We start from the raw sequence: 20717 nt of genomic DNA, 5'->3' as shown, positions 1-20717 counted from the left end.
CCACGTCTGTCACCTCCTGAACAAATGTTAGAGACCTCAGTGTGAGCGAAACATCTCACTGAAACACAGTGAGAAAGATGGCTAAAGGCGTGTGGAGGAATATTAATACCACAAATATTAATCCCCAGAAGGGCTTCTCTGTTTCCTGAGCCCGCCCCTACCATCAACGCACTGATCCTTGCCATCGAGGCATGGAGTAAGCCCAAACTTCACAAAGACGCTGTGTTGTCTGATTGCTGCAGAACAGGGTGGAGAGGGGGAAAATTATCTTCCTGCTTGTCCTTATTTAATCAAGTTCTGACTTTGCACCAAGCAAGCGTTTGGAAAATTACAGCCACTGCCAAGGAAACATTATCTAGTTCAGACAGCAAATCATAGTTGCTGAAGACAACAGATGGGATTTCAGGAGGGAGATCAACAGTTGTTCCTTCCCAGAGCGCTCCTCAAGAAAGCTGTGTGGGATCAAAGGCACTCACCCACACAGCAGTGTGGATGCAGCTCAGCTCCAGCAACAGGGAAAAACATACGGCTTTGTACTTCTTTCGTCTGCCATCAGAGCGGTGGGAAAGTTCTTGATTGTTCAGCAAAACCTAATGTTTGTCGTGAAGTCTGGGAAAATTCTGGGCTGAAGTGGGGCTGTGACCATTCTGGCAGGGGAATGATCCCTCTAAATGGCTGTGTGGCATTGCCAGGGTGCTGGAAGGCTGGTAGGCCCAGGGCCCAGTTGCAGAGTGGCGAAGGTAGAGCCACTGGCACCTTTGCCAAGCTCTCACATTGACATCCTGCCAGTTTTGCCTTGCTCAGCAGTCAGCTCTACCATCACTGGTTCACAGAGGAGCTGGGCTTAGAGGGAGTAATGCTGTCCCACCAAGGACATGGAGACCTGCTACTTTCTCCCCAAAACCTAAAACCATGGGCTCAGTTGGCAGCTCAGTTATGTTTTGTCTGACCAAGCTGGGCACTGCTGTAAGTCTTCATTCTGAAGTGGTTCCTTCCAAAATTCCCCAACAAACAAGAGGTTGTAACTTTGATTAATTAAAGGAACACCTGCAGCACATCAAGGATAGCCCTGCGTATACCATGGGGCATTTTACCATCAGCAAACTTTAAATGTTATATACTTTTCCTTTTGCTTTGATGCAGGCTATGTGGTGTGCTCAAATGTATGCTGGTTTTGCACAGAAGTACCCATTAAACTTCACGTAGGTCCTGCTAGAGTAGCAATGTAGAATGTTAATTAGCAGAAATAATTACTACATTTCAGTGGTAAGTCATAGCAATAATTTCCCATCTGTACCAAATAGAATAACATGAAAGCAGTCTGCTGTCTGGCAAGAGAATACCTTGGTTATCATTTGTAGGGTGTCAGTGCTGCTCTCTTCTGGGCAGATCATATCACACTGTTTTAAAGTCCTTAAAATAGTGACTTCCCTGTAAGGCTAGGCATGTGGGTCTGCTCCCTGCAGGGCAGACAAGCACCGCCAATAGCGTTTCATGGGCTGTGGCATTCCAAGCTTCACTTGCCTGTATTGCACTTGCCTGGTACTTTAGCTAGGACCACTTCCACAGTTTCATTTGTAGGGCAGTTATTAAATAAAAATAGCAGCAAAATGCCCAGCCTTATCAGGAATAATCTCAGGTAGCTTTAGACCTGTGAGATGGACCGTATGTAAGGGATTCAGCCTGTAGCATATGTTATCATGTGTGTTCACATGGGGTACATGTGGAGAATGCATTTGGAAGGAGTCATTTTGGATTGTCTCCACAGTTGTCAGGCTGAAGGGATGGGTAAGTGGGTAACCTGGCCTGGGGAGGATCTTGTCCCTCGGGAAGAGTGTAGAGGGGAGATCAGCAGTTCACCATGAGATATCACATGCAGCACAGCAGGGAAACTTTGCGGGATAAAATTACCCCTTGGCTATGAAGGATAACATAGATCTCAGAGAATGAGATCTATGTTATCTTTTACAGTACTTAAGTATTTGAAAACAGAAGCTTGGAATAAAAACATGTTTCTGAAATAAAATTTTCAATTACCAGTGCTTAGTGAATACACTAATGGTACAAGTCTGTGGCTATTAATGCAGGATTCTGTAGTACCAAAGCTAGTAGAACATATTAGAGTAATGCAATCTGCAATAACTCTAGGCAAAGTCTCCAGAAAATGTGAATGCCTCTTTGCCATGAGCAAATATACATACGCACACAAAAAGATAGGTCTTGTGGGTAACTGGATGTTCTAGAATCCTAAGGAAGTGGTGAAACTCCCACATCATATGTGATTTGTTATCTCTGTGTGTATGTTTAGTGAACTGTTCCATTGGAAGTGTACCCTGCCTTGTTGGAGCTCTGCTCTGCACTGATTTGGCTTCATGGAACCCTAGAGTCATATAATAGTTTGGGTTGGAAGGGACCTTAAAGATCATCTATTCCAACCCACTTGCCTTGGGCAGTGACATCTTTCATTAGGTCAAGGCTCTGTCCAGTCTAATACTGAACACTTCCAGTGAAGGGACATCCACAACTTAAATATGTTCCTTCCTCAAAAACTTGCTATTCCTTACTTGGTGAAAAATGTTTAAATTAAGCAGATTTGTCAGCATAGAAATAACCAGTAAGAAATGGAGATTATATATATACACACATCTTAATCACTGGAGGTGTACGCAGCCTAAGCACAACGTGATCCAGAATAAGACGACTCATCCAGCTGGCCGGGTTAAGAAGTGCCGATTCATCCTGGCACCTTTGGTTCATGTCTAACCACCTGCCTACCCAGTTTTATCAGCCTCCAGCCCACGGATGGATGGAAGCTCTGGACGGGTAATGAAATGCTGAACTTGCTCCATATATCTGTCCCAGAAAATTGTGTCATGCTTACATAACTAGTCTGTGGGCCTGATTAAACCTGCTCATGTGAACTGTTCCAACAGCAATTGCTGAACTTTGGAACAGACTGTATAGCAAGGACGGAAACGTAGCTAAAAAAATAACAACTTCTCTTCCCTGAAGGCTTCACAGCTTCACACCGATGCAGGTTACTAGCTGGTAGGACGAGCTATAGTCCCATGTGCCGTCTCGGGCGGCCAGCCTTTTGATTACTCTCAGTGTGACTGTGGCCCCGGGAGCCAAAGCATGCTGATATGAGCAGCTATAAAAAGGAGCTCTAACGCTGGCTGCATACCACCACAGCCGCCTGGAGAATCAACATTGCCCATGGAAATCTCTGTGGAAGGGCTTTTGCACTCAGCTGCCATCCGCCAGCTGCGTCAGCCAAGAAGGCTCAAGGCTGTAAGTGACAGCGCTGAGAACAGCGGGAAAGAGAAATGATGTGGCAATATCCTCGGTGTGAAAAACACTGCAAAAGCGTAAGTCAAAGGTGATATGGAAACCGTACTTGAATGTTAGGAAGTATTCCTAGGACAGGGAGAAGAAAGTAGTCAGTAACTCAGTGATCATCTGGAGTGGAATTAAGTGAAGGGAATGAGAAGTTTGTGATGGCTCCTTATTCAATGAACCCAACTTAGGCCAGGCCACAACTTCAAAAAATTTAGTGACCTAAATTTCATTTGGACATTTCAGGTTTTTCTGATATTGTTCTTTCCTTTTCACAATGTCACCAAACTGAGAAGGGATATACAGCACTGAAAACTATCCGCAACGTTTTGGTATTTCCATGGTTTGCACAATACACGTACTGTTACCAAATGTGCATTAGGTTAATTAGCTTTCCTGTACAAAATTTGCTGAAAAACATAGACATCTGGGTATTTAGTCATTCTTTATAGAATTGTAGAATCTCTCAGGTTGGAAAAGGCCTTAAAGATCATCGAGTCCAACCACAACCTACCCATACTACCCTAACAACCCTCCACTAAATTATGTCCCTGAGCCCCACATCCAAAGGGATTTTAAACATCACAGAGATGGTGACTCAACCACCTCCCTGGGAGGCCTATTCCAGTGCTTAAAAACCCTTTCGGTAAAGAAGTTTTTCCTGACATCCAACCTAGACTTAATGTGGCACAGCTTGAGGCCATTTCTCCTCGTCCTGCCACCTGTCACCAGTCTCTACCAACCCTGCTCTCATTGCTGTCATCCTTGAGGTATCTGAAGAGAGCAATAAGGTCTCCCCACAGCCTCCACTTCCCCGGACTAAACAGCCCCAGTAACCTCAGTCACTCCTCCAACTATATGTGTGTTAATGAAGCAACTTTCAGCAAAGAAAGATCAGATTCAGTCTCACTGAAGCCGTGGGTACCAGGAGGCTGGAGCAGAGTATTCATCATGCCTCTCTCAGTCACTTTTAGTTCTCTGTTCCAGCCAGTGAGCAAGTTATTTAGGGAGAGGAAATGGTTCTCCTACAGTGTGGAAAACTCTTAAGGCCTTCATCTAAGTTCTGAAGGCGATTTTTGTCTTCAGCTCCAGTGTGCAGCTCCAAAGCCAAGCCATCATTGCTGCTGCAATGGAGCCCCTCAGGCTATATGCTAAAGCAAAACAGATTTTGAATGTGAAGGTACAGCCACAATTTCACTTTGTATTTCAGGAGACAAGGAAAGCAAAGACAAAGGAGTTGCATATAGAGAAACTAGATCAATTTGCTGTCAAATAGAGAAGGTGCTGGTGCATTGGGTATTGTTCTGCAGAGCACTGGAGGGGTTTATCCCTGTGTGCTGCACAGGTGTCTTGCACCTTTATTCAAGCTGAGAATCGAGTGATCAGATCCCAGGAAGACGGATGACAACCTGAGAATTTCCCAAGTCTGACTGAGTGAATCAGAAAAGCAAAAGAAAGGGAGAGTTTCCACAAAGAAGGCTGCAGGGAGTCCTGCGCTAGGGAGGATTCAGCCTTTCAGAGCGCACCATCAGTATTCAGCGGGGTGACTGGGACCTCCTCTGGATGGAAAAACAAGGGTAGCTCTTCTGGTTGCGATGGCTGCCTTTTCGATGTGTGGTTACTGCAAGAGGTGGTTAGTATTCACACTGTGTTTTCTATTGTGAAACAAATACCAGTTGAGCAAGGTGTTGTATTTCCCACAGCAGCGACAGGCTGTCTCTGGCAGTACCGAGCATATTCCCACTGTACAAATCTGCCATAGATCCTTGCAGTCAAGCTTATGTGGTGATAATAAACAACACTTCAGAATCTCACAGTTGCTGTAGGAAGCCCTTGCCAAGAGGACACTTGCACCACAACAAGAGACAGACCTGGTATACTGTTTTCTGGGAAGAAATAACTATTAGGTAACACTTACATAAGCACCAATAGCTGTTTTTAGCTTTCTGATGGTCTGTTTTTCCTTCTGAGTGCCCTTTGGTATCTTTTGTAAGCATGTTTCCTTGTCTATAATTGGCTTTGTTGACTTGCGCTTCACCAACATGCTAAGTTACCTTTGCATGCTCTGCATCAGAGTACATCATCTGGCATTTCTTGCTGAGCACTTTTGAAAGCCACTGGAGAAACATCAAATAACATTTGGGAAATATGCAGCAGATGATTGCAAAGAGCAAAACTGCAGATGCTGAAAGGTTGATTACAAGGACACACAGGATGCATGTCTTGCCATTCCTTTTTTAGCATTTACCTTTAATTAAACTAAAAGACCAAAGGCATCTGGGTCCCCCTCCCTAAATGTACTTCAAGAAAGTGAGTTAATGGTCTATACTGTTAAAGTGAGCTTGCGGAGTAAGAATAGTTTAGAAGCTATTCATTGAGAGGCAAAATCCCTCTGTGACAAGCATGAGAACTGGTGAGTCAGAACACCACAGGGAGCCATCGCATCCGGGGTTTGCAGCTCTGAGTTGAACACAGCTATTTTTAGGGGACCCGTTGTGCACATCAGCAGCACCAATGGCTGCCAACATAGACATCTTAAGCAGCTCTGAAGATTTAGCTAAAGCATGTTTGCCAGGTAGGCATTCAGTAATTCACAGTTCTAATTTCCATCAAACCGATGGGTGAGGATGTTCATAAGTGATAACACAGACTGGTTAAAGCAGCATCTGAGCACCCATGGAGGTTTAAGCACGCAGGCTCCATGGCAAGCAGTGTGGGGCAGGGAGTGCTTTGATCAATGTCTGCAGCTGGAAAGCTGCTGAAGATACACAGGAATGTCAAAAAGGCCTTAAAATCACTGTGGGTTTGGTTGTCAGTCTCAGTAAAACACCCTCTCATCACTTCCAGTATGGGAAATGGACAGAGAGAGCCAGGTCCTATGAAACACAGGAGGCTGGTGTTTGACGGAGTTCCTTGGTCTCTCTTGGTTTGTGGTCAGCTCTGATCCCATTGCAAATTCTGTACCAAAACCCCTTGCCCTGAAGCAGCGAGGGGATTGCTGTGGTTGGTGCTGTCCTCCTCCCAGGCCTCTCACCACACTGTGGGAGTGACAGCAGACACTGGGTTTATTTTTATGAGCAGTCATCTTGGGCAGCAGGTGAATGATTGCCATCCTATAAAACAGAAAAGAAGACTGATCCACGTTGTGACAGGGCTCTAAGATGCTGGGCTCCTGTGCTCCAAAAACCCCACGGTATCTTCATTTTCAGCTGAGCCAGAAAGCCTTATATGGTCAGTGGTAATGGCACAGTGAGCCTTACAGTAAGGCAAGTAGGTTTGGTCATGCAAAAATGCTTTTTCTTCTTCTTTCTTTTTTATTTCTCAAGCCAAATATGCTATGCATGCAAAAGGATTTCCCTTAGCTCCCTTAGCTTTTCCCCTTCTCTGTCCACAGGACCCACAGACAGCTGTGGGGTCAAAGACAATCTATGAACTCCTAGAAATGAAGCAGAGTCTGTGCACAGCAGGAGGGATGAGGATGCTCTTGGCAAACAACATGACCTTCTGAGCAGAGCCTGAAAAGCTGTTCTTTTTCCCTCACTGCTTCATGTTTGCTGTGCTCTTACCTTGTCTTGGTACTGTAGGAAACCTCCAGCCTCTTCTGTGCCTTGCAGCTGATTGCTATGTGTTTATGGTCCATTAGCCGAGAGATCGCTACTGCAACTCCAGTAGTTCACTGGAGAACAGGAGGAATGGAAAAAGCCTCCCCTCCAAAATGTTATATACACGTGGTCATCAAATTTTCACCAAGTTTGAGATTTGCAGCCAGAACGCAGCATGTGTGCTTATTTGGGAAGCTGGTCAAAATAGCACATTGAAAATGCTTTTATGAATGCCTGCCTTTTTCAATAGTGAAGCTTCAAAATGGAAAGACTGCTGCGTTACTGAATGTTTTATTTGTGCTAGGGGTTTTCCCAGGAATTAATGAGTAGCCGCATATTGGAAAGACACCCCTGAACACGTGGTTCTTGGGAGGGCTCAGAAATCTTTATTGAAAAATAAATGGAAAATGTGACCCATGGAGCACATTCTCTGTGCTTCTTGGAAATTGCTTATTCACGTTCCAGCCTCGTTTTGTGGCCTTTGGGCAGGACTGAAATACAAGGGAAAAGGCAGGAAAGTAGAAAGGATGAGAGGGAAGCCAGCAATGGGAAGTGCATGCATCAGAACATGAGATGGCAAGTAGAGTTTCCATTTGGGCAGCTAAGGAAAAACATGCCTTTTTGCATGTATTAGAAGTACACTTTTCAACTTCATATTTTTACTAGCTATTTGGTGAAGGAGTCCAGATGAGATTAAAATACAGATGTGGATTATGAAAAACAGATATGGAAACCATGTTTTCCTAAAAGCATGTGGTGATTCAGCAGGGTCCAGACTCAACATTTTTGACCTATCCTGTCCTATCCTTCCTCACCCTATCCTATATCCCATAATAATTATGGGACAGGTGTTAGGGAGGGCAAAGAGTTAACTCTTCTCATCACTTGTCTTCTGTCCCAGCTGAAACTAAGACACATCTTCACACAGGATTCTGTTCTCTGATTCCCTCGAAGAAGTAGGGATTTTGCTTTTATCTTCAAATGGAAAACCTGCCATCTGCAGGCCAGCGAGACCACTTGCATGGGCCTGGGAACAGAGCAGCCCCACAAACTCAGGGACACCTTGTTTATGACAGATACCAAAATGCACTGTTTCAGAAGTTTGAGCTTTCTTTGCTAGGCCAGAGGGATATTACTAAAGTGCTTTTATCTATTTGAAATAAATCTCAAGGAGAAAGTTATCTCGTTATGGTGATCAGGAATCACAGCCTCATCCAATTAGTAGTGAAAGGTCAACTCCAAAATAAGATGTTTCATTTTAATTTTTTATTTTTTTTACATTCAACCCTAAAAATTGAGGTCACTGAGGCAACGTCAGTTTCACTCAGTCTTGAATAGAAGCTCTCTCAAAGTTGCCAAAAGGAAAACATGCATAATCACTACAGAGGAAAGAATTTGCAGCCCTGACTTCATCGTGCTTGTAAACTGTATCTTAAATGCTGTCATGCAGCATACTAATGAGAAACAGCAGAGCCTCATAATGCCTCCTGCCCCTAATTCACCTCACACTTGGCTTCACTGGTCCTAGCAACTGTGAGCATAACCCACCCCTATTTACAGAATCACAGAATGAGCCGGGTTGGAAGGGACCTCAAGGATCATGTAGTTCCAACCCCCCTGCCTGGCAGGTCCACCAAACATACACATTCTCTAGATCAGGTTGCCCAGGGCCCCATCCATACTGGCCTTGAACACCTCCAAGGACGGGGCATCCACAACCTCTCTGGGCAGCCTGTTCCAGGGCCTAACCTCTCTCCCAGTGAAGAACTTCCCCCTAACATCCAACCTAAATCTTCCCTCTTTCAACTTAAAACCAATTCACCATGTCCTGCTATTATCAGCCCTTTCGTAGAGTTTATTCCCCTCCCGGGTGTAAGTTCCCTTCAGATATTGAAAGGCTGCAATGAGGTCACCCCACAACCTTCTCTTCTCCAGGCTGAACAAGCCCAACTCCTTCAGACCCTTATCAAGGGCTTGCTGATGGCTGTGCTCCACCTATAGCTTCTGCTATGTGATGATGCCAAGGGCAGCCACCTGGTGAGATGCAGCCCAGTGAGAGCTGCCAAAGCTTCAGGTGCTGTTGTACTGGTTGACTCGACACACTCTTACAATGCTTTGTCAAGTCACGAGGCACTCAGAGATGAATTTTAATAGTCTGCAGTGATCTCACTGCCTTTGGAAATGAAGGTGAACCAGTTCTTCAGCCTCTAGGAAGTGGAAGCCTATCTCATCACAATTCAGTCTTTAAGATTCGCCATCAGCTGATTTTTGGTTTGTACTTGGGTTTCTAAAAGACAGAGTACTGAACTCCAGCAGCTTGAGGCCATGCCCACTACCCTGTGGTGCAGCCCCTTTCCCTGACCCCAGCTGACAGCTCCATGCCATTCCCTCGGGCCCTGTCGCTGTCACACAGAGCAGAGCTCAGCGCTGCCCCTCCACTCCCTGTGAGGAGCTGCAGCTGCCATCAGGCCTCCATCAGCTCCTCTGCTCTGCGCTGAGCAGAGGAAGGGCTCAGCTTGGGCAAGAGATGGGGTAGCCCTAGGGTTTGCGTCTCACAGGGCAGCCTCAGACTTGCCTAAATGCAAGTAGTGCTTTCAGGTCACTGTGGAGGGCAGAGGTGGCTGTACCATGTTGTATTTTCAAGGCTCAGATCTGAGGAACTGGTGGGAAACAGGAAATGAGGTGTACCGTGCTCTTTTCAAAGCCTCTTTTCCAAGTATTTGCATAACTAATGCTCTGTGCTTTATACCTATTCACAGCTGTCCCATATGAAACTCAGCTTGTGGCAGCTCTCTTGGGCAAAAGGAGAAAGGTTTGCATACTGATGAGGAACGCACAGCCCACTCTTTGTATTTGTCTCTCGTGCCCCTTCCTTTATAATGACAGAATGCCAACAAGATCGGTAGTTGGTATGGTTTTATTATTTTCATCTTCTTGACACACAAATAAGACTCAGTGGTACAAATAAATAGCCCATATACAAAGGAAAACAGGTTTATTAAGAAATCTGTATGACGTGGCAATGGTACAGGCTTTCTTGTTACATGAGGGATATAATTTGAATGAGTTAATAAAGAAGATGCCTTTGGGGATTTTCCGTTCTTCTGCAATAATTTCCTTGAGTCTGGAGATATTTAGAGTTGGGACACATCCAGTGGGACCCCATCTGGACTCTTGGAACACTACTGCCTGCTGCTGTTCCCATTCTTAAGAAGAATTAAAGATCTCAGTAGCCAGAGCTAACAACCCAGAGCTGTGTGCTCACAGCCCACTGTGTCTGCACAAATCCTCTTTGTAGTTCACTCTGGTGATGTAGCTTGACTAAACATGGTTGTTTTCTGGTAAGGATGGAGCAGCCAACAGTTTTATTTCTTTATTTCCAGAAGCCCTAAGGAGCAAAGTGATGGGAAGCACTCACCTTCTTTTTGGTTTGAATCTCAGCTGTGTCAAAATTCTCTCATTGCTCTGCAAGGTTCAGAGGGACTACTGCAGTGATTGCTGGGGGGCAGGCCAGAATTCTGAGGTCTGTGGGATATACAACTGTAATTCTTCATGGCAGAAACAGCCTGCTTTGGCTGCACTCACAGCCTTTTTATGTAGGTATAGGTGACTGTGTCCCATCTGGGACATCCATAGTCACTTACCACCACTGAAAACATCATACCTGGCAGCACTATTCTGCACTGCACACACCCCAGAGGCCTGCTGTTGTGCCGCCTGCCAAGTGAGGATCACACCACTCTGCAAAACTCTTCTTGCACTTGCAGCTTGGCAGAATACAAGCAATGGAGGCAGTCAGGGGCAAGTCGGAAACAGAGACAGGAGACATGGTCCTTTTGGATAGTGTGCAGTCCTTCAAGTGATGGGAAGAAGAGAAGAAAATCTTCCCTCCTGTTCCCTACTTTTTCACTCCGTCTCTTTCTCCGTCTCCGTCTCTTGTCCGACTTGTCACTCCGTGCTCCTCCGTACAAATTTAGCCACTAGATGGAGCGTTTCCACAGCCGAGAGATGCATCTGTGGCATCTCAGGGCTGGGAGAGATGTTGCCCAGTGGCAGAGTGACACCACTGTGTTATTACCTGCCGACTACAGGTGGACAGGAAAAGAAGCTAAAATGGTGGGGAAAGCTGCATTTCAATACGAGATCTTCAATATGCTTTTCAGTACTTCTATTGCCACCTCCACTGACAATACAAAGAAGCACAACTGCAGCTTTAATTCTCAGCCTCTATCATTTCTGTTGTGCACAACATTTTGAAGATTGAGGCAGAACTGTAGAAGAAGCTGCTAAATTACCAACATGCTTCACACCTCAGAGCCTTAAGTATGTGTTTGTCAAATGTTTGTTGCCTTTGAACAACCTGGAATGAATGAGAACCTCTCTAGGATGCCTGTCTCAGTGTTTGACCACCCTCATAGTAAATAAATGTTTCTCAGTGCTCAGTCTGACCCTCCATGGTTCAGCTTTGTGCCATTCCCTTGCATCCTGCCATTGATTCCCAGGAGCAGAGCTCAGCACCTCTGTCTGCTTCCTCTCCTCAGGGAGCTGTGGAGAGCAATAAAGTTGTCTCTTGGCCTCCTCCAGCTTGGACAGCCCAGTATCCTCAGCTGAGGTCCGTTTAGTTGACATATCTATTGCTAAGCCAGGGCTTCAAGGAAGCATTATCAAAAATGGCAAAAAATATTAAGAATAATTATACCTAAGGACTAATGACATGATGCCCTCATTGACCTCATGCTGCTCCTACTGTGTTTTAGTAGAGCAGAAACCTGTTGTGTAGTATGGGAAAAAACCTGTACAAATGACACTAATCATGCAGAACTGCAAAAGCCAGGAGATGTGCCTGCAGGAGCAGCTGCACTGATCCAGATTAGACATGGTGAAACAGCAGCCCCGGAGGGCTCCCTCACTGTCTCTTCCATCAACAGTGGCCCAGAGCCTCACCCACAGGCTGAAGGAGGCCCCCAGGGGACTGGAGTCAGGAGGGGGGAATAAAACTTATCTTCTCTTGCATATCGTTCTTGGGCAAGGGTTGCTCCAGGGTTTGAGCTTGCATTCAATGTCAGCCTGTCATGTCTGAAGTGCAGGTGGCACGTGCTGCTCACATGGGTGACTTCCTGCTGGACAGAAACCTTTGATTTGTCACAAAGCAGCCATCTCTCAGGTGGGAAAAAGGGGCAACAACAAGAAAAAAGCCTTTAGATTTCTTTTGAAAGATTAAAATGAGAATAATGAAAGCAGCTTCTCTCGTGCCAGCAAGCAGGTCTGGCTACTGCTGCAAAAGGCCAGCTCACAGAATTCACTATTCAGTGCTGGTACAAGTGCTTTATGTCATAAGGGTTTTCTCCAATGGGAAATGAAATCATGGACAACAAAATGTAAATCAGAGCTTAGGCTTAGCACAAAGTCCTTTACATGTGCCAGCCCATAAAAGCTGCGAGGATGACATAAACCTCCATGCAGAAGGGCAGTGCTAAATTCCCTATAGCCTCTGTTTTGAGGACCAGTGTCTTATACAAACACAGTTCTCATTTTATGAGCCTGCAGGTGCCAGGAAGCCTAATTTGTGATGTGTTGTGGGCAAGAAATCAAATCCTACGCCACTCTGGTAGCTAGGGGACATTGTGTGTGTCCCCAATTCCTCCCGACAGTGTCCCCTGGACAGCCCAGTTGTCTGTCACCTATATAACTTGAGTGCATTACGTCAGCAAATGGATCTGTTCCCTGTGTGCTGCCAGCCCACCTGTGTCCTCACTGCCTTGCTACTGCAGGTCAGGGCACCCTGCCAGCCAGGGACGGAGCAGCAGCTGAGCTGCTGGGGCAACATACTGTGGGAGACCATCTGAAAAAGTCAAGGGGAGGCACAGGCACAGAGAGAGGTGCCGTGCATGTGAGAACTCTCTTCCTGACCAGCCCTGAAGCTTGGTGTCACCTAAGAGATTGGGGTTTTAATTGGCTTTTTGAGCACAGTTGGCTGGGGAAAAAATTAATCCTCTCTCCAGGCCATGCTTTTAAATACCCCAAGCTGTCACTACGCTAAGCTAAAAGCTCCCCTGGGGTGCATGGGGGAGTTTTGTTCTAACATCTCTCTGTTTGTCACAGCTTTCATAGAATCAGAGAATCACAGCATTATAGAATCATTAAGGTTGGAAAATACCACTGAGATCACCTAGTTCAACCACCAGCCCATCCCCACCATGCCCACTGACCACATCCCTCAGGGCCACATCCACATGGTTCTTGACCAGCTCCAGGGATGGTTACTCCACCTGCTCCACGGGCAGCCTGTGCCACTGCTTTGCTATAACACCAGATGCAGAGGGGCAGGTGAACTATTCCCTTCCCATTACTCCATAAGACAGTCTGTCCCATGTACTCTTTACAGAATCCACTGATATACATTAAACACAGAAAGCCACAGCCCATCAGCAATGTTCAGTGATACTGGCTGCTTCCTGTTGCTCCGTGTCACATCAACCTGTAAAATCAGCACTTGCTAAGACTTTTGGCGCCTGCTGCAATGCTGGCAGTGCCCACACACCCGAGGACCTGGGTTGGGACACAACCCCAGCTGAAGCTGAGCTCCCCTATTGGGGAGCTTCTTCTTCAGCCCCTTCTGCTGACATGCCCCTCTAGAGGAGCCCTCAGAACCTTTCAGCATTGAGCTTTCCACTCACTTACACTAGTTGCACGTTTGTCTGCAGTTATTAAGAATATCTCAAAATGGTTTATCCCTACCAACAACAATGCATGCAGTACAAGGCCAAAGTATAAATAACTTCAGAAAAGGCTAAATCGTTATTTTCCCAATGTTTGTGAGGTTGAACATTTGCATTCACAGTAAATCCCGTTGTAACATCAATGTCCTTTGAGGATCTTTCACAGACATTTTTCCCTTCCTTCCCTGCCTGCTAGGCACTGAGTGGCTAGCATTGCCACTCAATGCAGCCATAGACCAACAGTCCCCATTAATCCGTACAAAGGCAGAGCCAGGAACAAGTGCTTTTTGACTTAATTAAAGCTGACACTGCCTACCACCATTCCTGGAAAAAGTATGAGCGGGGTTTCATTAGAATAAGTAAATACAGACAGAGCTCACCCTGAAGAGTTGCCTTTGTTACAAACAAAACCCACTAGTTAGTACAAGGAGTCTGGAGCAGGACTGAATTCACACCGATCTCAAAGCACTCCTCATATTTAATTTATAAACTGATGATTAATTCAGTGATTAGCTAATTCGTTTGCAGTGATTAATTTAATTCATGTCTTCAGGCTAATGTTAGGAAAGAAAAAAGCCCAGCTCAGACAGATGCACATCAATGTCCTTGTGATTAAAAAATGATAACGTAATGCCCCGGAGAGTAAAGGAGAAAAGAAAGACTGAGCGAATCAGTGGCACAATTAGTTGTAAGGTCTCACTTAAGCTGCAGCGGTATGTTTTAGCTGTGATGTTTAAACGTGTCAGTTACTCTAATGATCAGTGGCTTAAAGGACGAATCTAAGGGTCCTTCACTGTAGCTCTCCACCGTGTATTTGGAGAATGGTGCTGTTTTGGAGCAGTCCCCCAGCTCCTCTTTTCTGCCACTTGCTGTGCCAGCTGCCTGCCAGCCAGCCTCCCTTCCAGCAGCGCCTCTCTCATCCTTCCCCAAACCCTTTGATGACAGTGCTCTGTACTTCTTGAATCCAGGCTGCTTTTTTCTGTTTTCAGTGGGACTGTCACCATATTTTGATGCATCACGTGATAGGGATGATTTGGAGGACTTCTCTGTTTTAAACAAACTGGTCTCCTTGGGGATAGAGTTGCTTTTAGATTCTACACCACCACTTGGCAATGCAGTCTGATAGCTCTCAGATCCTTCTTTTCCTGAGCTATCAATGCTGTGCTTCCCTATCTTATCCGAAGGCTGTCTCTGGTATTCCTCTGCTCCCCGGGGCCCGCTCCTCTTCTCTGTACTACCAGTTCTATCCATAACTTTTTCATCAGATGGTGGTGCTGATGGTTTCTTTTTGGCTGTGATATTCTTCTCTTGGAGCTTCGACAACAGCTCTGGGGATGAGGACTGACACATCCCAGAACCTGGATCTTTGCTTCTATCTTTTACAGAACTTGTGTCAGGCTTTCTAAAACCTTCAGTTCCAGTTTCTTGTTTCTGTTCCCCTGGTGTCTTTTTCCCAGGCTTTGTTGGTTTACTCAAGGGAGGTAACCGCTGTTGTTCATGATGCTGATGTTCATCGTCCTCTTTTACAGTCCTTGTTTTGGGTGTTATGACATCCCCTGCCATTGAGGTCTTCTGCTTCTTCTCTCCTGAAGTGTTTTTTTCTTTGAAATTCAATCCTTTGTTTGAAGGAGGCGTCAGGAGCTTCTCAGAATTTTGCTGTTCATCTTTTTCTTTGGCAACGTAAGTTTCAGGCTTCTTAAAGCCCGCAGTGGCTGATGTTTGTTGCTTTTGATCTGGAGAAAGCTTTTCCTGGGGCAAAACCGCTGTCTCTGATGATACAGATCGGTACTTCCTGGGACGAAGAAATTTCTTCTTCTCTTTTGCATTGCTATCAGGCATTGTGAAATCCTCAGAACTTGTTTGTTGTTTTTCTTCTCCTGGAATGTTTTTCCCAGGCTTTGATGATTTACTTGGAAGAGGTAACTGGTGTTGCCCCCGGTTCCGGTGTTCATCATCCCCTGTTACAGTCTTTGTTTCAGGTAACTGGACATCCTCTGTTTCCGGTGCCTTTTGCTTCTTCTCTGCTGAAGAACTTCTTTCCTGTGGTCTCTCCACTGTGTTTGAAGGAGGTGACTGGGGTTTCTCAGAGATGTGTTTAGTCTTTTTTTCAGCCAACTTAGTTTCAGGCTTTACAGAGTCACCTGATGCTGTTTGTTGCTGTGTGTCTAGAGGGGAGAATTTCTTGTCTCGCTTCACCAGAGGAATTGATGATGGCATTTGATTTGTGGGATCGTATGAAGTATTTCTCTCTCCTTCAAAACTCTTTTCATGCTGCACTATATTATCTTTCATATCTCGAAAGGTGTTCTCCCCATCACCCGTCTTATCATCATGCCTTGATGTATTTCTTGGCAGCACTGAATAATCTTTGAAGTTCAACTTTACGTTTCTTTTCCCTGCAGTGTCATTTGTGCGTCTCGTTGGTTCACTTGACAAGGACAGCTGGTGCTCCTCATTATTGCAGCAGATGTTTCCATCTACTGTCATATCGTGTTCACGTTTGATGAAACCTCTTGTAGGTTTTAGGCACTTCAAACCCTGCCCAGAACTTTTCACTCCTTGAATGTTGGTGTCACGCTCTGAGGGAGGTAACTGCGATGTTTGAGGACTATGAGTATTCTTCTCACTTGAAGAGTTATTATCGTGATCCATCAAATCACTTGGTGTTGATGATACTTGTTCCTGCTCAAATTTATGCAAGACATCTAGCTCTTCTATCTCCTCTGTCTCCATCCTATCATTGCCACACTTTGTGTCATTGTCTGAGGGCAAGGGCTTATGCTTTTCACATTTGGAGACATTATCAGTACCTTTTGCACACTTCTTTTGGCCTGACACCAATTCAGATGAAGAAAACAGGTTCTCTTCCAGCATATCACTTCCTTGCTTTGGGGTATCATCTGAAATTTGTGTTTGATTCTTCTCCAAGAGAAACAGGGGATTTCTTGCTACTACAGTTTTATTTGCATGTTTTCCTGTCTTCTTAGTTGAAAATGAAATACAGTTCTCAAGGCTCTGACAAGCAATTGTCTCTTCAGCTGAAGCATACTCATTTTCTGTTGAGTGATTTGGGGACAATGGCTGGTTATTAAAATCACAGGCAGTTTTCTTCTCCACTGCAGCATTGTTTTCACAAATTGTGGACTCATCTGAAAAGGGTGGTGGATGCTTCTCAGAGCCATGACTGGCATACTCATCATCCACACCACCAGATCCCGGTGTTACCGGACCTGTAGGTGGAAGGGCTGGGGGATTTCCAAGAGTGTAGTGGATTCTTTGTCCTGCAATCCCACTCATTAGTGTTGTTACAGGATTTGATGAAGGTGACAGCCATACTTCAGAGTCAGGCCATGGCACCTCATCTGCAGCGGTCTCTTCACATTCAATGAAATTGTTAGATGGTTTGTAACATGTCTCCAGGTCAGTGAAGGTACTCCTGTCCAGGGCTCCATTGTTTGAAGGACTCATCATCTCATTTGAAGAAGGTAACTGATCCTTCCCAAGGTCCTCATCTACAAAGTACAATCTGTGCCTCACAAACTCATCTGACAAAGGGCCTTCTTTCTTATCCCAGTCAGAAGGGATGTGCTGTTCTGCAGCACCAGGTTTCTTCTCCTGGAGATCACTTGAGGAGAGTGTGGGTTTGGTCTGATTTGCATCTGGATTTGATATCTCAACATTGTAATTACTGAATTGATTTTGTGGGTTGGGCATTTGAGGTGGCTGTGGCTGCTTGGTTTGGGGTTCATTTTGCATTTGGTAGTTGGGTGTTTTATTCTCCTGTTCCTCCATAGCTGAGATATCACTATAACTTCTGCTAGAAGTAGAGTACATTTTGTTTTCATTATATTTCTCTTCTTCTTTGTCTTCCTTGGAATCCCTGCCTCCTAAACCTGGTACCTCTTTTTGGATGGCTGGTGGCCTTTTGTTGGCAGCTTGTGTTATGTAACTTGGGTGTCGATCCTGCATTGGAGGCTCAACTTCACAAAGTGCTTGATCTCTTAGAGAGTAAAATGGCAGGGTGTTTTCCAGCTTTTTCTGCTCTGGGAAACATTTTTTGCCTGCAAAGAAAGGACCTTTTTCTGGCTCTGTGAAATCTTGGTCATCTTCCTCCAAACTGTATACGTGCATAATTATTTTGGGAATCTCACTTGTTTTAGTATCCAGAGGACTTGGTTCACTGGATCCTTCCACTGTGCTAGAGTGAGGTACGTTAGAAGGTGGGCCGTCATCCTGGGCATGTTGCACAGCCTTGGTAGTCCTCACTAGTGAAGGTGTATCAGGCCCAGCTGACAATTTATTGCTATCGCAGTCTAGATTATGTTCAGATGAGAGAACATCACAGTCTGCAAGAGTTTTACTTTTACAGATTGAAAAAGATCTATCTAGACTAGGATTGAAGTGAGGTCTTTGCTTCGAGGAATCTGTATTGGTCTCAGCACTCTCCTTTGCATCAGGGATCTCTTTGGGTGCCACTGGTTCTTTGTCCTCCACGTCCTGTGCTGCATGTACTGGTGTTTTGTTCTCACCAGGCTTTCTCTCAGAATTCCCCTTTTCCTTCAGCCCTGTGTTGTGATCGCAAGGCTGCATCGTGGCATTATTTTTTGACCAACTCCATGGATGGTTAATTTCTGTAGCCATGCTGAGTCTGGGCACTGGCACCATGGAGCACACTAAGTACTGGGACTGTGGACTGTTTATGTCTGTGGCTGCCAGTGCTGCCATGCGCAGTACTCTGACCTCTGGCTTACGGATGGCTTTTCTGCTTGGGATGCTTTTCGTCTTTTTCCCACCTTTGCGCAAGAGCGATGCTTTCACCTCTGTGGCTGAACAGAGGGAGCTTTGCTCAAACTTCTCCTTTAGCTTGGACAGGACCGAGCTCCTGTTTACTATTTTTGGCAAGCTGTTGTTTGGCTCTTTCTTTTTCCAGGTGGGAATCTTTTCCTTGTCTTCTTTTTCTTCAGCAGCCAAAAATTTCTTCAAAATGTCCTTCACTGTGTTTTTCCCATTCACGCCGCCCCACCTGACCCTCTCACCAGGCACCGTGTCTTCACCCTCTTCTGATGCCTTTCCATCTCCTCTTCTCTCTGACTTGTTGCCAGCCCTGTTCACCCATAGCCTCTCTTTAATGACCAATTTACCAACTTCTCTTCTTTTTTTGACATAAGGCTCGCGATTGTTGTTCAGAAATCTGGACCGCAGGAGCTGGAATCGGGTAGGGAAACGGCCCCTGTTTGAGTCTGGAGACCACTGTTTGCAACTCACCTGGTTTTCTTTACCTTCCTCCCATTTTGTCCTCTTGCTTCTGAGCTGCGGGTCGCAGGCGGCAAGCTCAGTGACGTACAGCAGCAGGCTGCTGAGGACAGCAAAGGCCCCTTGCTCTGTTGCCATCCTATTGAGCTTCTTCTTCAGCACCAAAGGGTCTATCAGCATCTTATCTCCACAAGAGTTAGTGCTTTTGGTGCTGCACAAGAGAAAATACGTACATTCTTTTCAAGTTGTCAGCATTGCTGCTACCTTCTCATTTTGCTTTAGTGGCATGCTACCGTGCATAAAATGGAAAAAAATACTTAAAATTATAAATTCTCAAGAGAGTCATCATTAGTGGCCTGTTAAAAAGCATGCAGAGTGCTTTACGAGCTTTGTGAGGCATTGTGTAGCAGGAGCGTGCAGAGCTTCACAGCCCCCACGGCACCATTGACTGTTCCTTCTGCACTTTGTGGCAAGTGGGAGCACCCAAGGGAATGAGCAACAGTAGCTGGGGAGACCACATCTCCTCCATGTCCCGCCTTGCTTTAATTTGATATTGAAGTGTCCAAATGCAAGGGCAACATCAAATGTATTTTCCACTTCTGCTAAGTAAAGTGTAGGTAAGGATAAATACATAGAAGACACTGGTGGCAAGAGAACAGGGTTCTGCCTCTAGGTTATAAAAACACTCTCAAAAGAGTCAAACAATTAAAACAAAGTCTCAAGGCCGGGGGGCATGAATGTGTTGCTGATAGTTTTTGCTACTGGTAGTGTTTAGAAGTAAGGAAGGAAGCTTCCAGAACAAACTAAATAAAAGCTAAAAGAAACAAACAAACAAACAAACAAAGCCCACATGATGTTCATTGTTTGCTTTTTGATTGAAATCAGATGAACAAGTAGTTCAGAATTATGCTCTTAAATCTGCTTTCCAAAAGGGTACGGGCACACGGGTCAGCACTACCCAACGTAACAATAACCCTGGCAATATCACTTGACTGCAAGCCCCCTTAATCTGGAGCAAGAAGGCTGATACGCTGGACCTACACTTGAGATATTGAAGAATCGGGCTCTTGGACAGCTGGGGATTTAGGCAATGCTTTAATTGGTATGGATCAGTTACTAAATAAAATACTGAACTCAGCACAAAAGCTGGAGTGTGAAGTCAATAACAATAGATTGGGATGGGAGGGGAGAAAGCAAGAGGTGTCAGCTTTCTAACACCAGAAAAATCTGGAAGGTTACTCCATCGTGCAGTGAAATAGCTTCACACACAGAATGCAGCCTGCATACCAGAAGGGTATTAATTTTTATAAGCAGAAGCAGAAGAAGAAATTCTTCCAATTAAACCCATGTGTAGAAAGTGGAGAAAGGCTGCGGAGGCTCATCCATTGGGGACTGTCTTCCCCAAAAGGTTGGGGAAGGCTCAGCTGCGCCCCAGCACCTGGTACCCCACAAACTCCAAAAGAAACTGGAACAAGTTCCCCCACTGTGAGATTGCAGGGGCTGGTTACAAAGTGAGGGGCTGCTCCTCAACTGTCCGGGTGATGACATTTGGATTCCACTTGGCTGAGTTTCAAGTGCATGCACATATTGAAAATTACATCCCTCAGCAACGGGATGAAGTTGCCATCTTGAATGGAAGAAGGTCTATTTATAATGACTTTGTAGATATTTTTAGGGGCCAAGAAAAGAAAAAAGCACGACAACTGGCATATGTCTAATGTAACAAACAATACTGCATTGGTTTTGATTGGGAAGAACTGCATTTCAACATAGCACAGGTGCTCTCTCCCACGTGCACAATGTGGTA

The 20717-nt window shown here is 45.3% G+C and overlaps 1 protein-coding gene across 2 annotated transcripts in view; it reads right to left on the bottom strand.

Moving 5' to 3' along the window:
• Positions 1 to 9837: 9837 nt before the first annotated feature.
• The window catches only part of ADPRHL1 (ADP-ribosylhydrolase like 1), a 31580-nt gene continuing 20700 nt past the window's right edge, over positions 9838 to 20717 (bottom strand). For both annotated transcript variants that reach the window (XM_015849411.3, XM_085534278.1), the window contains one exon: positions 9838 to 19121. In XM_015849411.3, coding sequence (XP_015704897.2) covers positions 14378 to 19121 — 4744 coding nt within the window. In that variant the 3' untranslated portion in view covers positions 9838 to 14377. The remainder of the gene's footprint in view (positions 19122 to 20717) is intronic.

This window comes from Coturnix japonica, chromosome 1 (assembly GCF_054131305.1).
Source record: "Coturnix japonica strain WE chromosome 1, WE-NBRP24, whole genome shotgun sequence".
Taxonomy (NCBI): Eukaryota; Metazoa; Chordata; class Aves; order Galliformes; family Phasianidae; genus Coturnix; species Coturnix japonica.
Note: the sequence above shows the minus strand (reverse complement) of the source record. Positions and strands in the feature narration are given on the sequence as shown.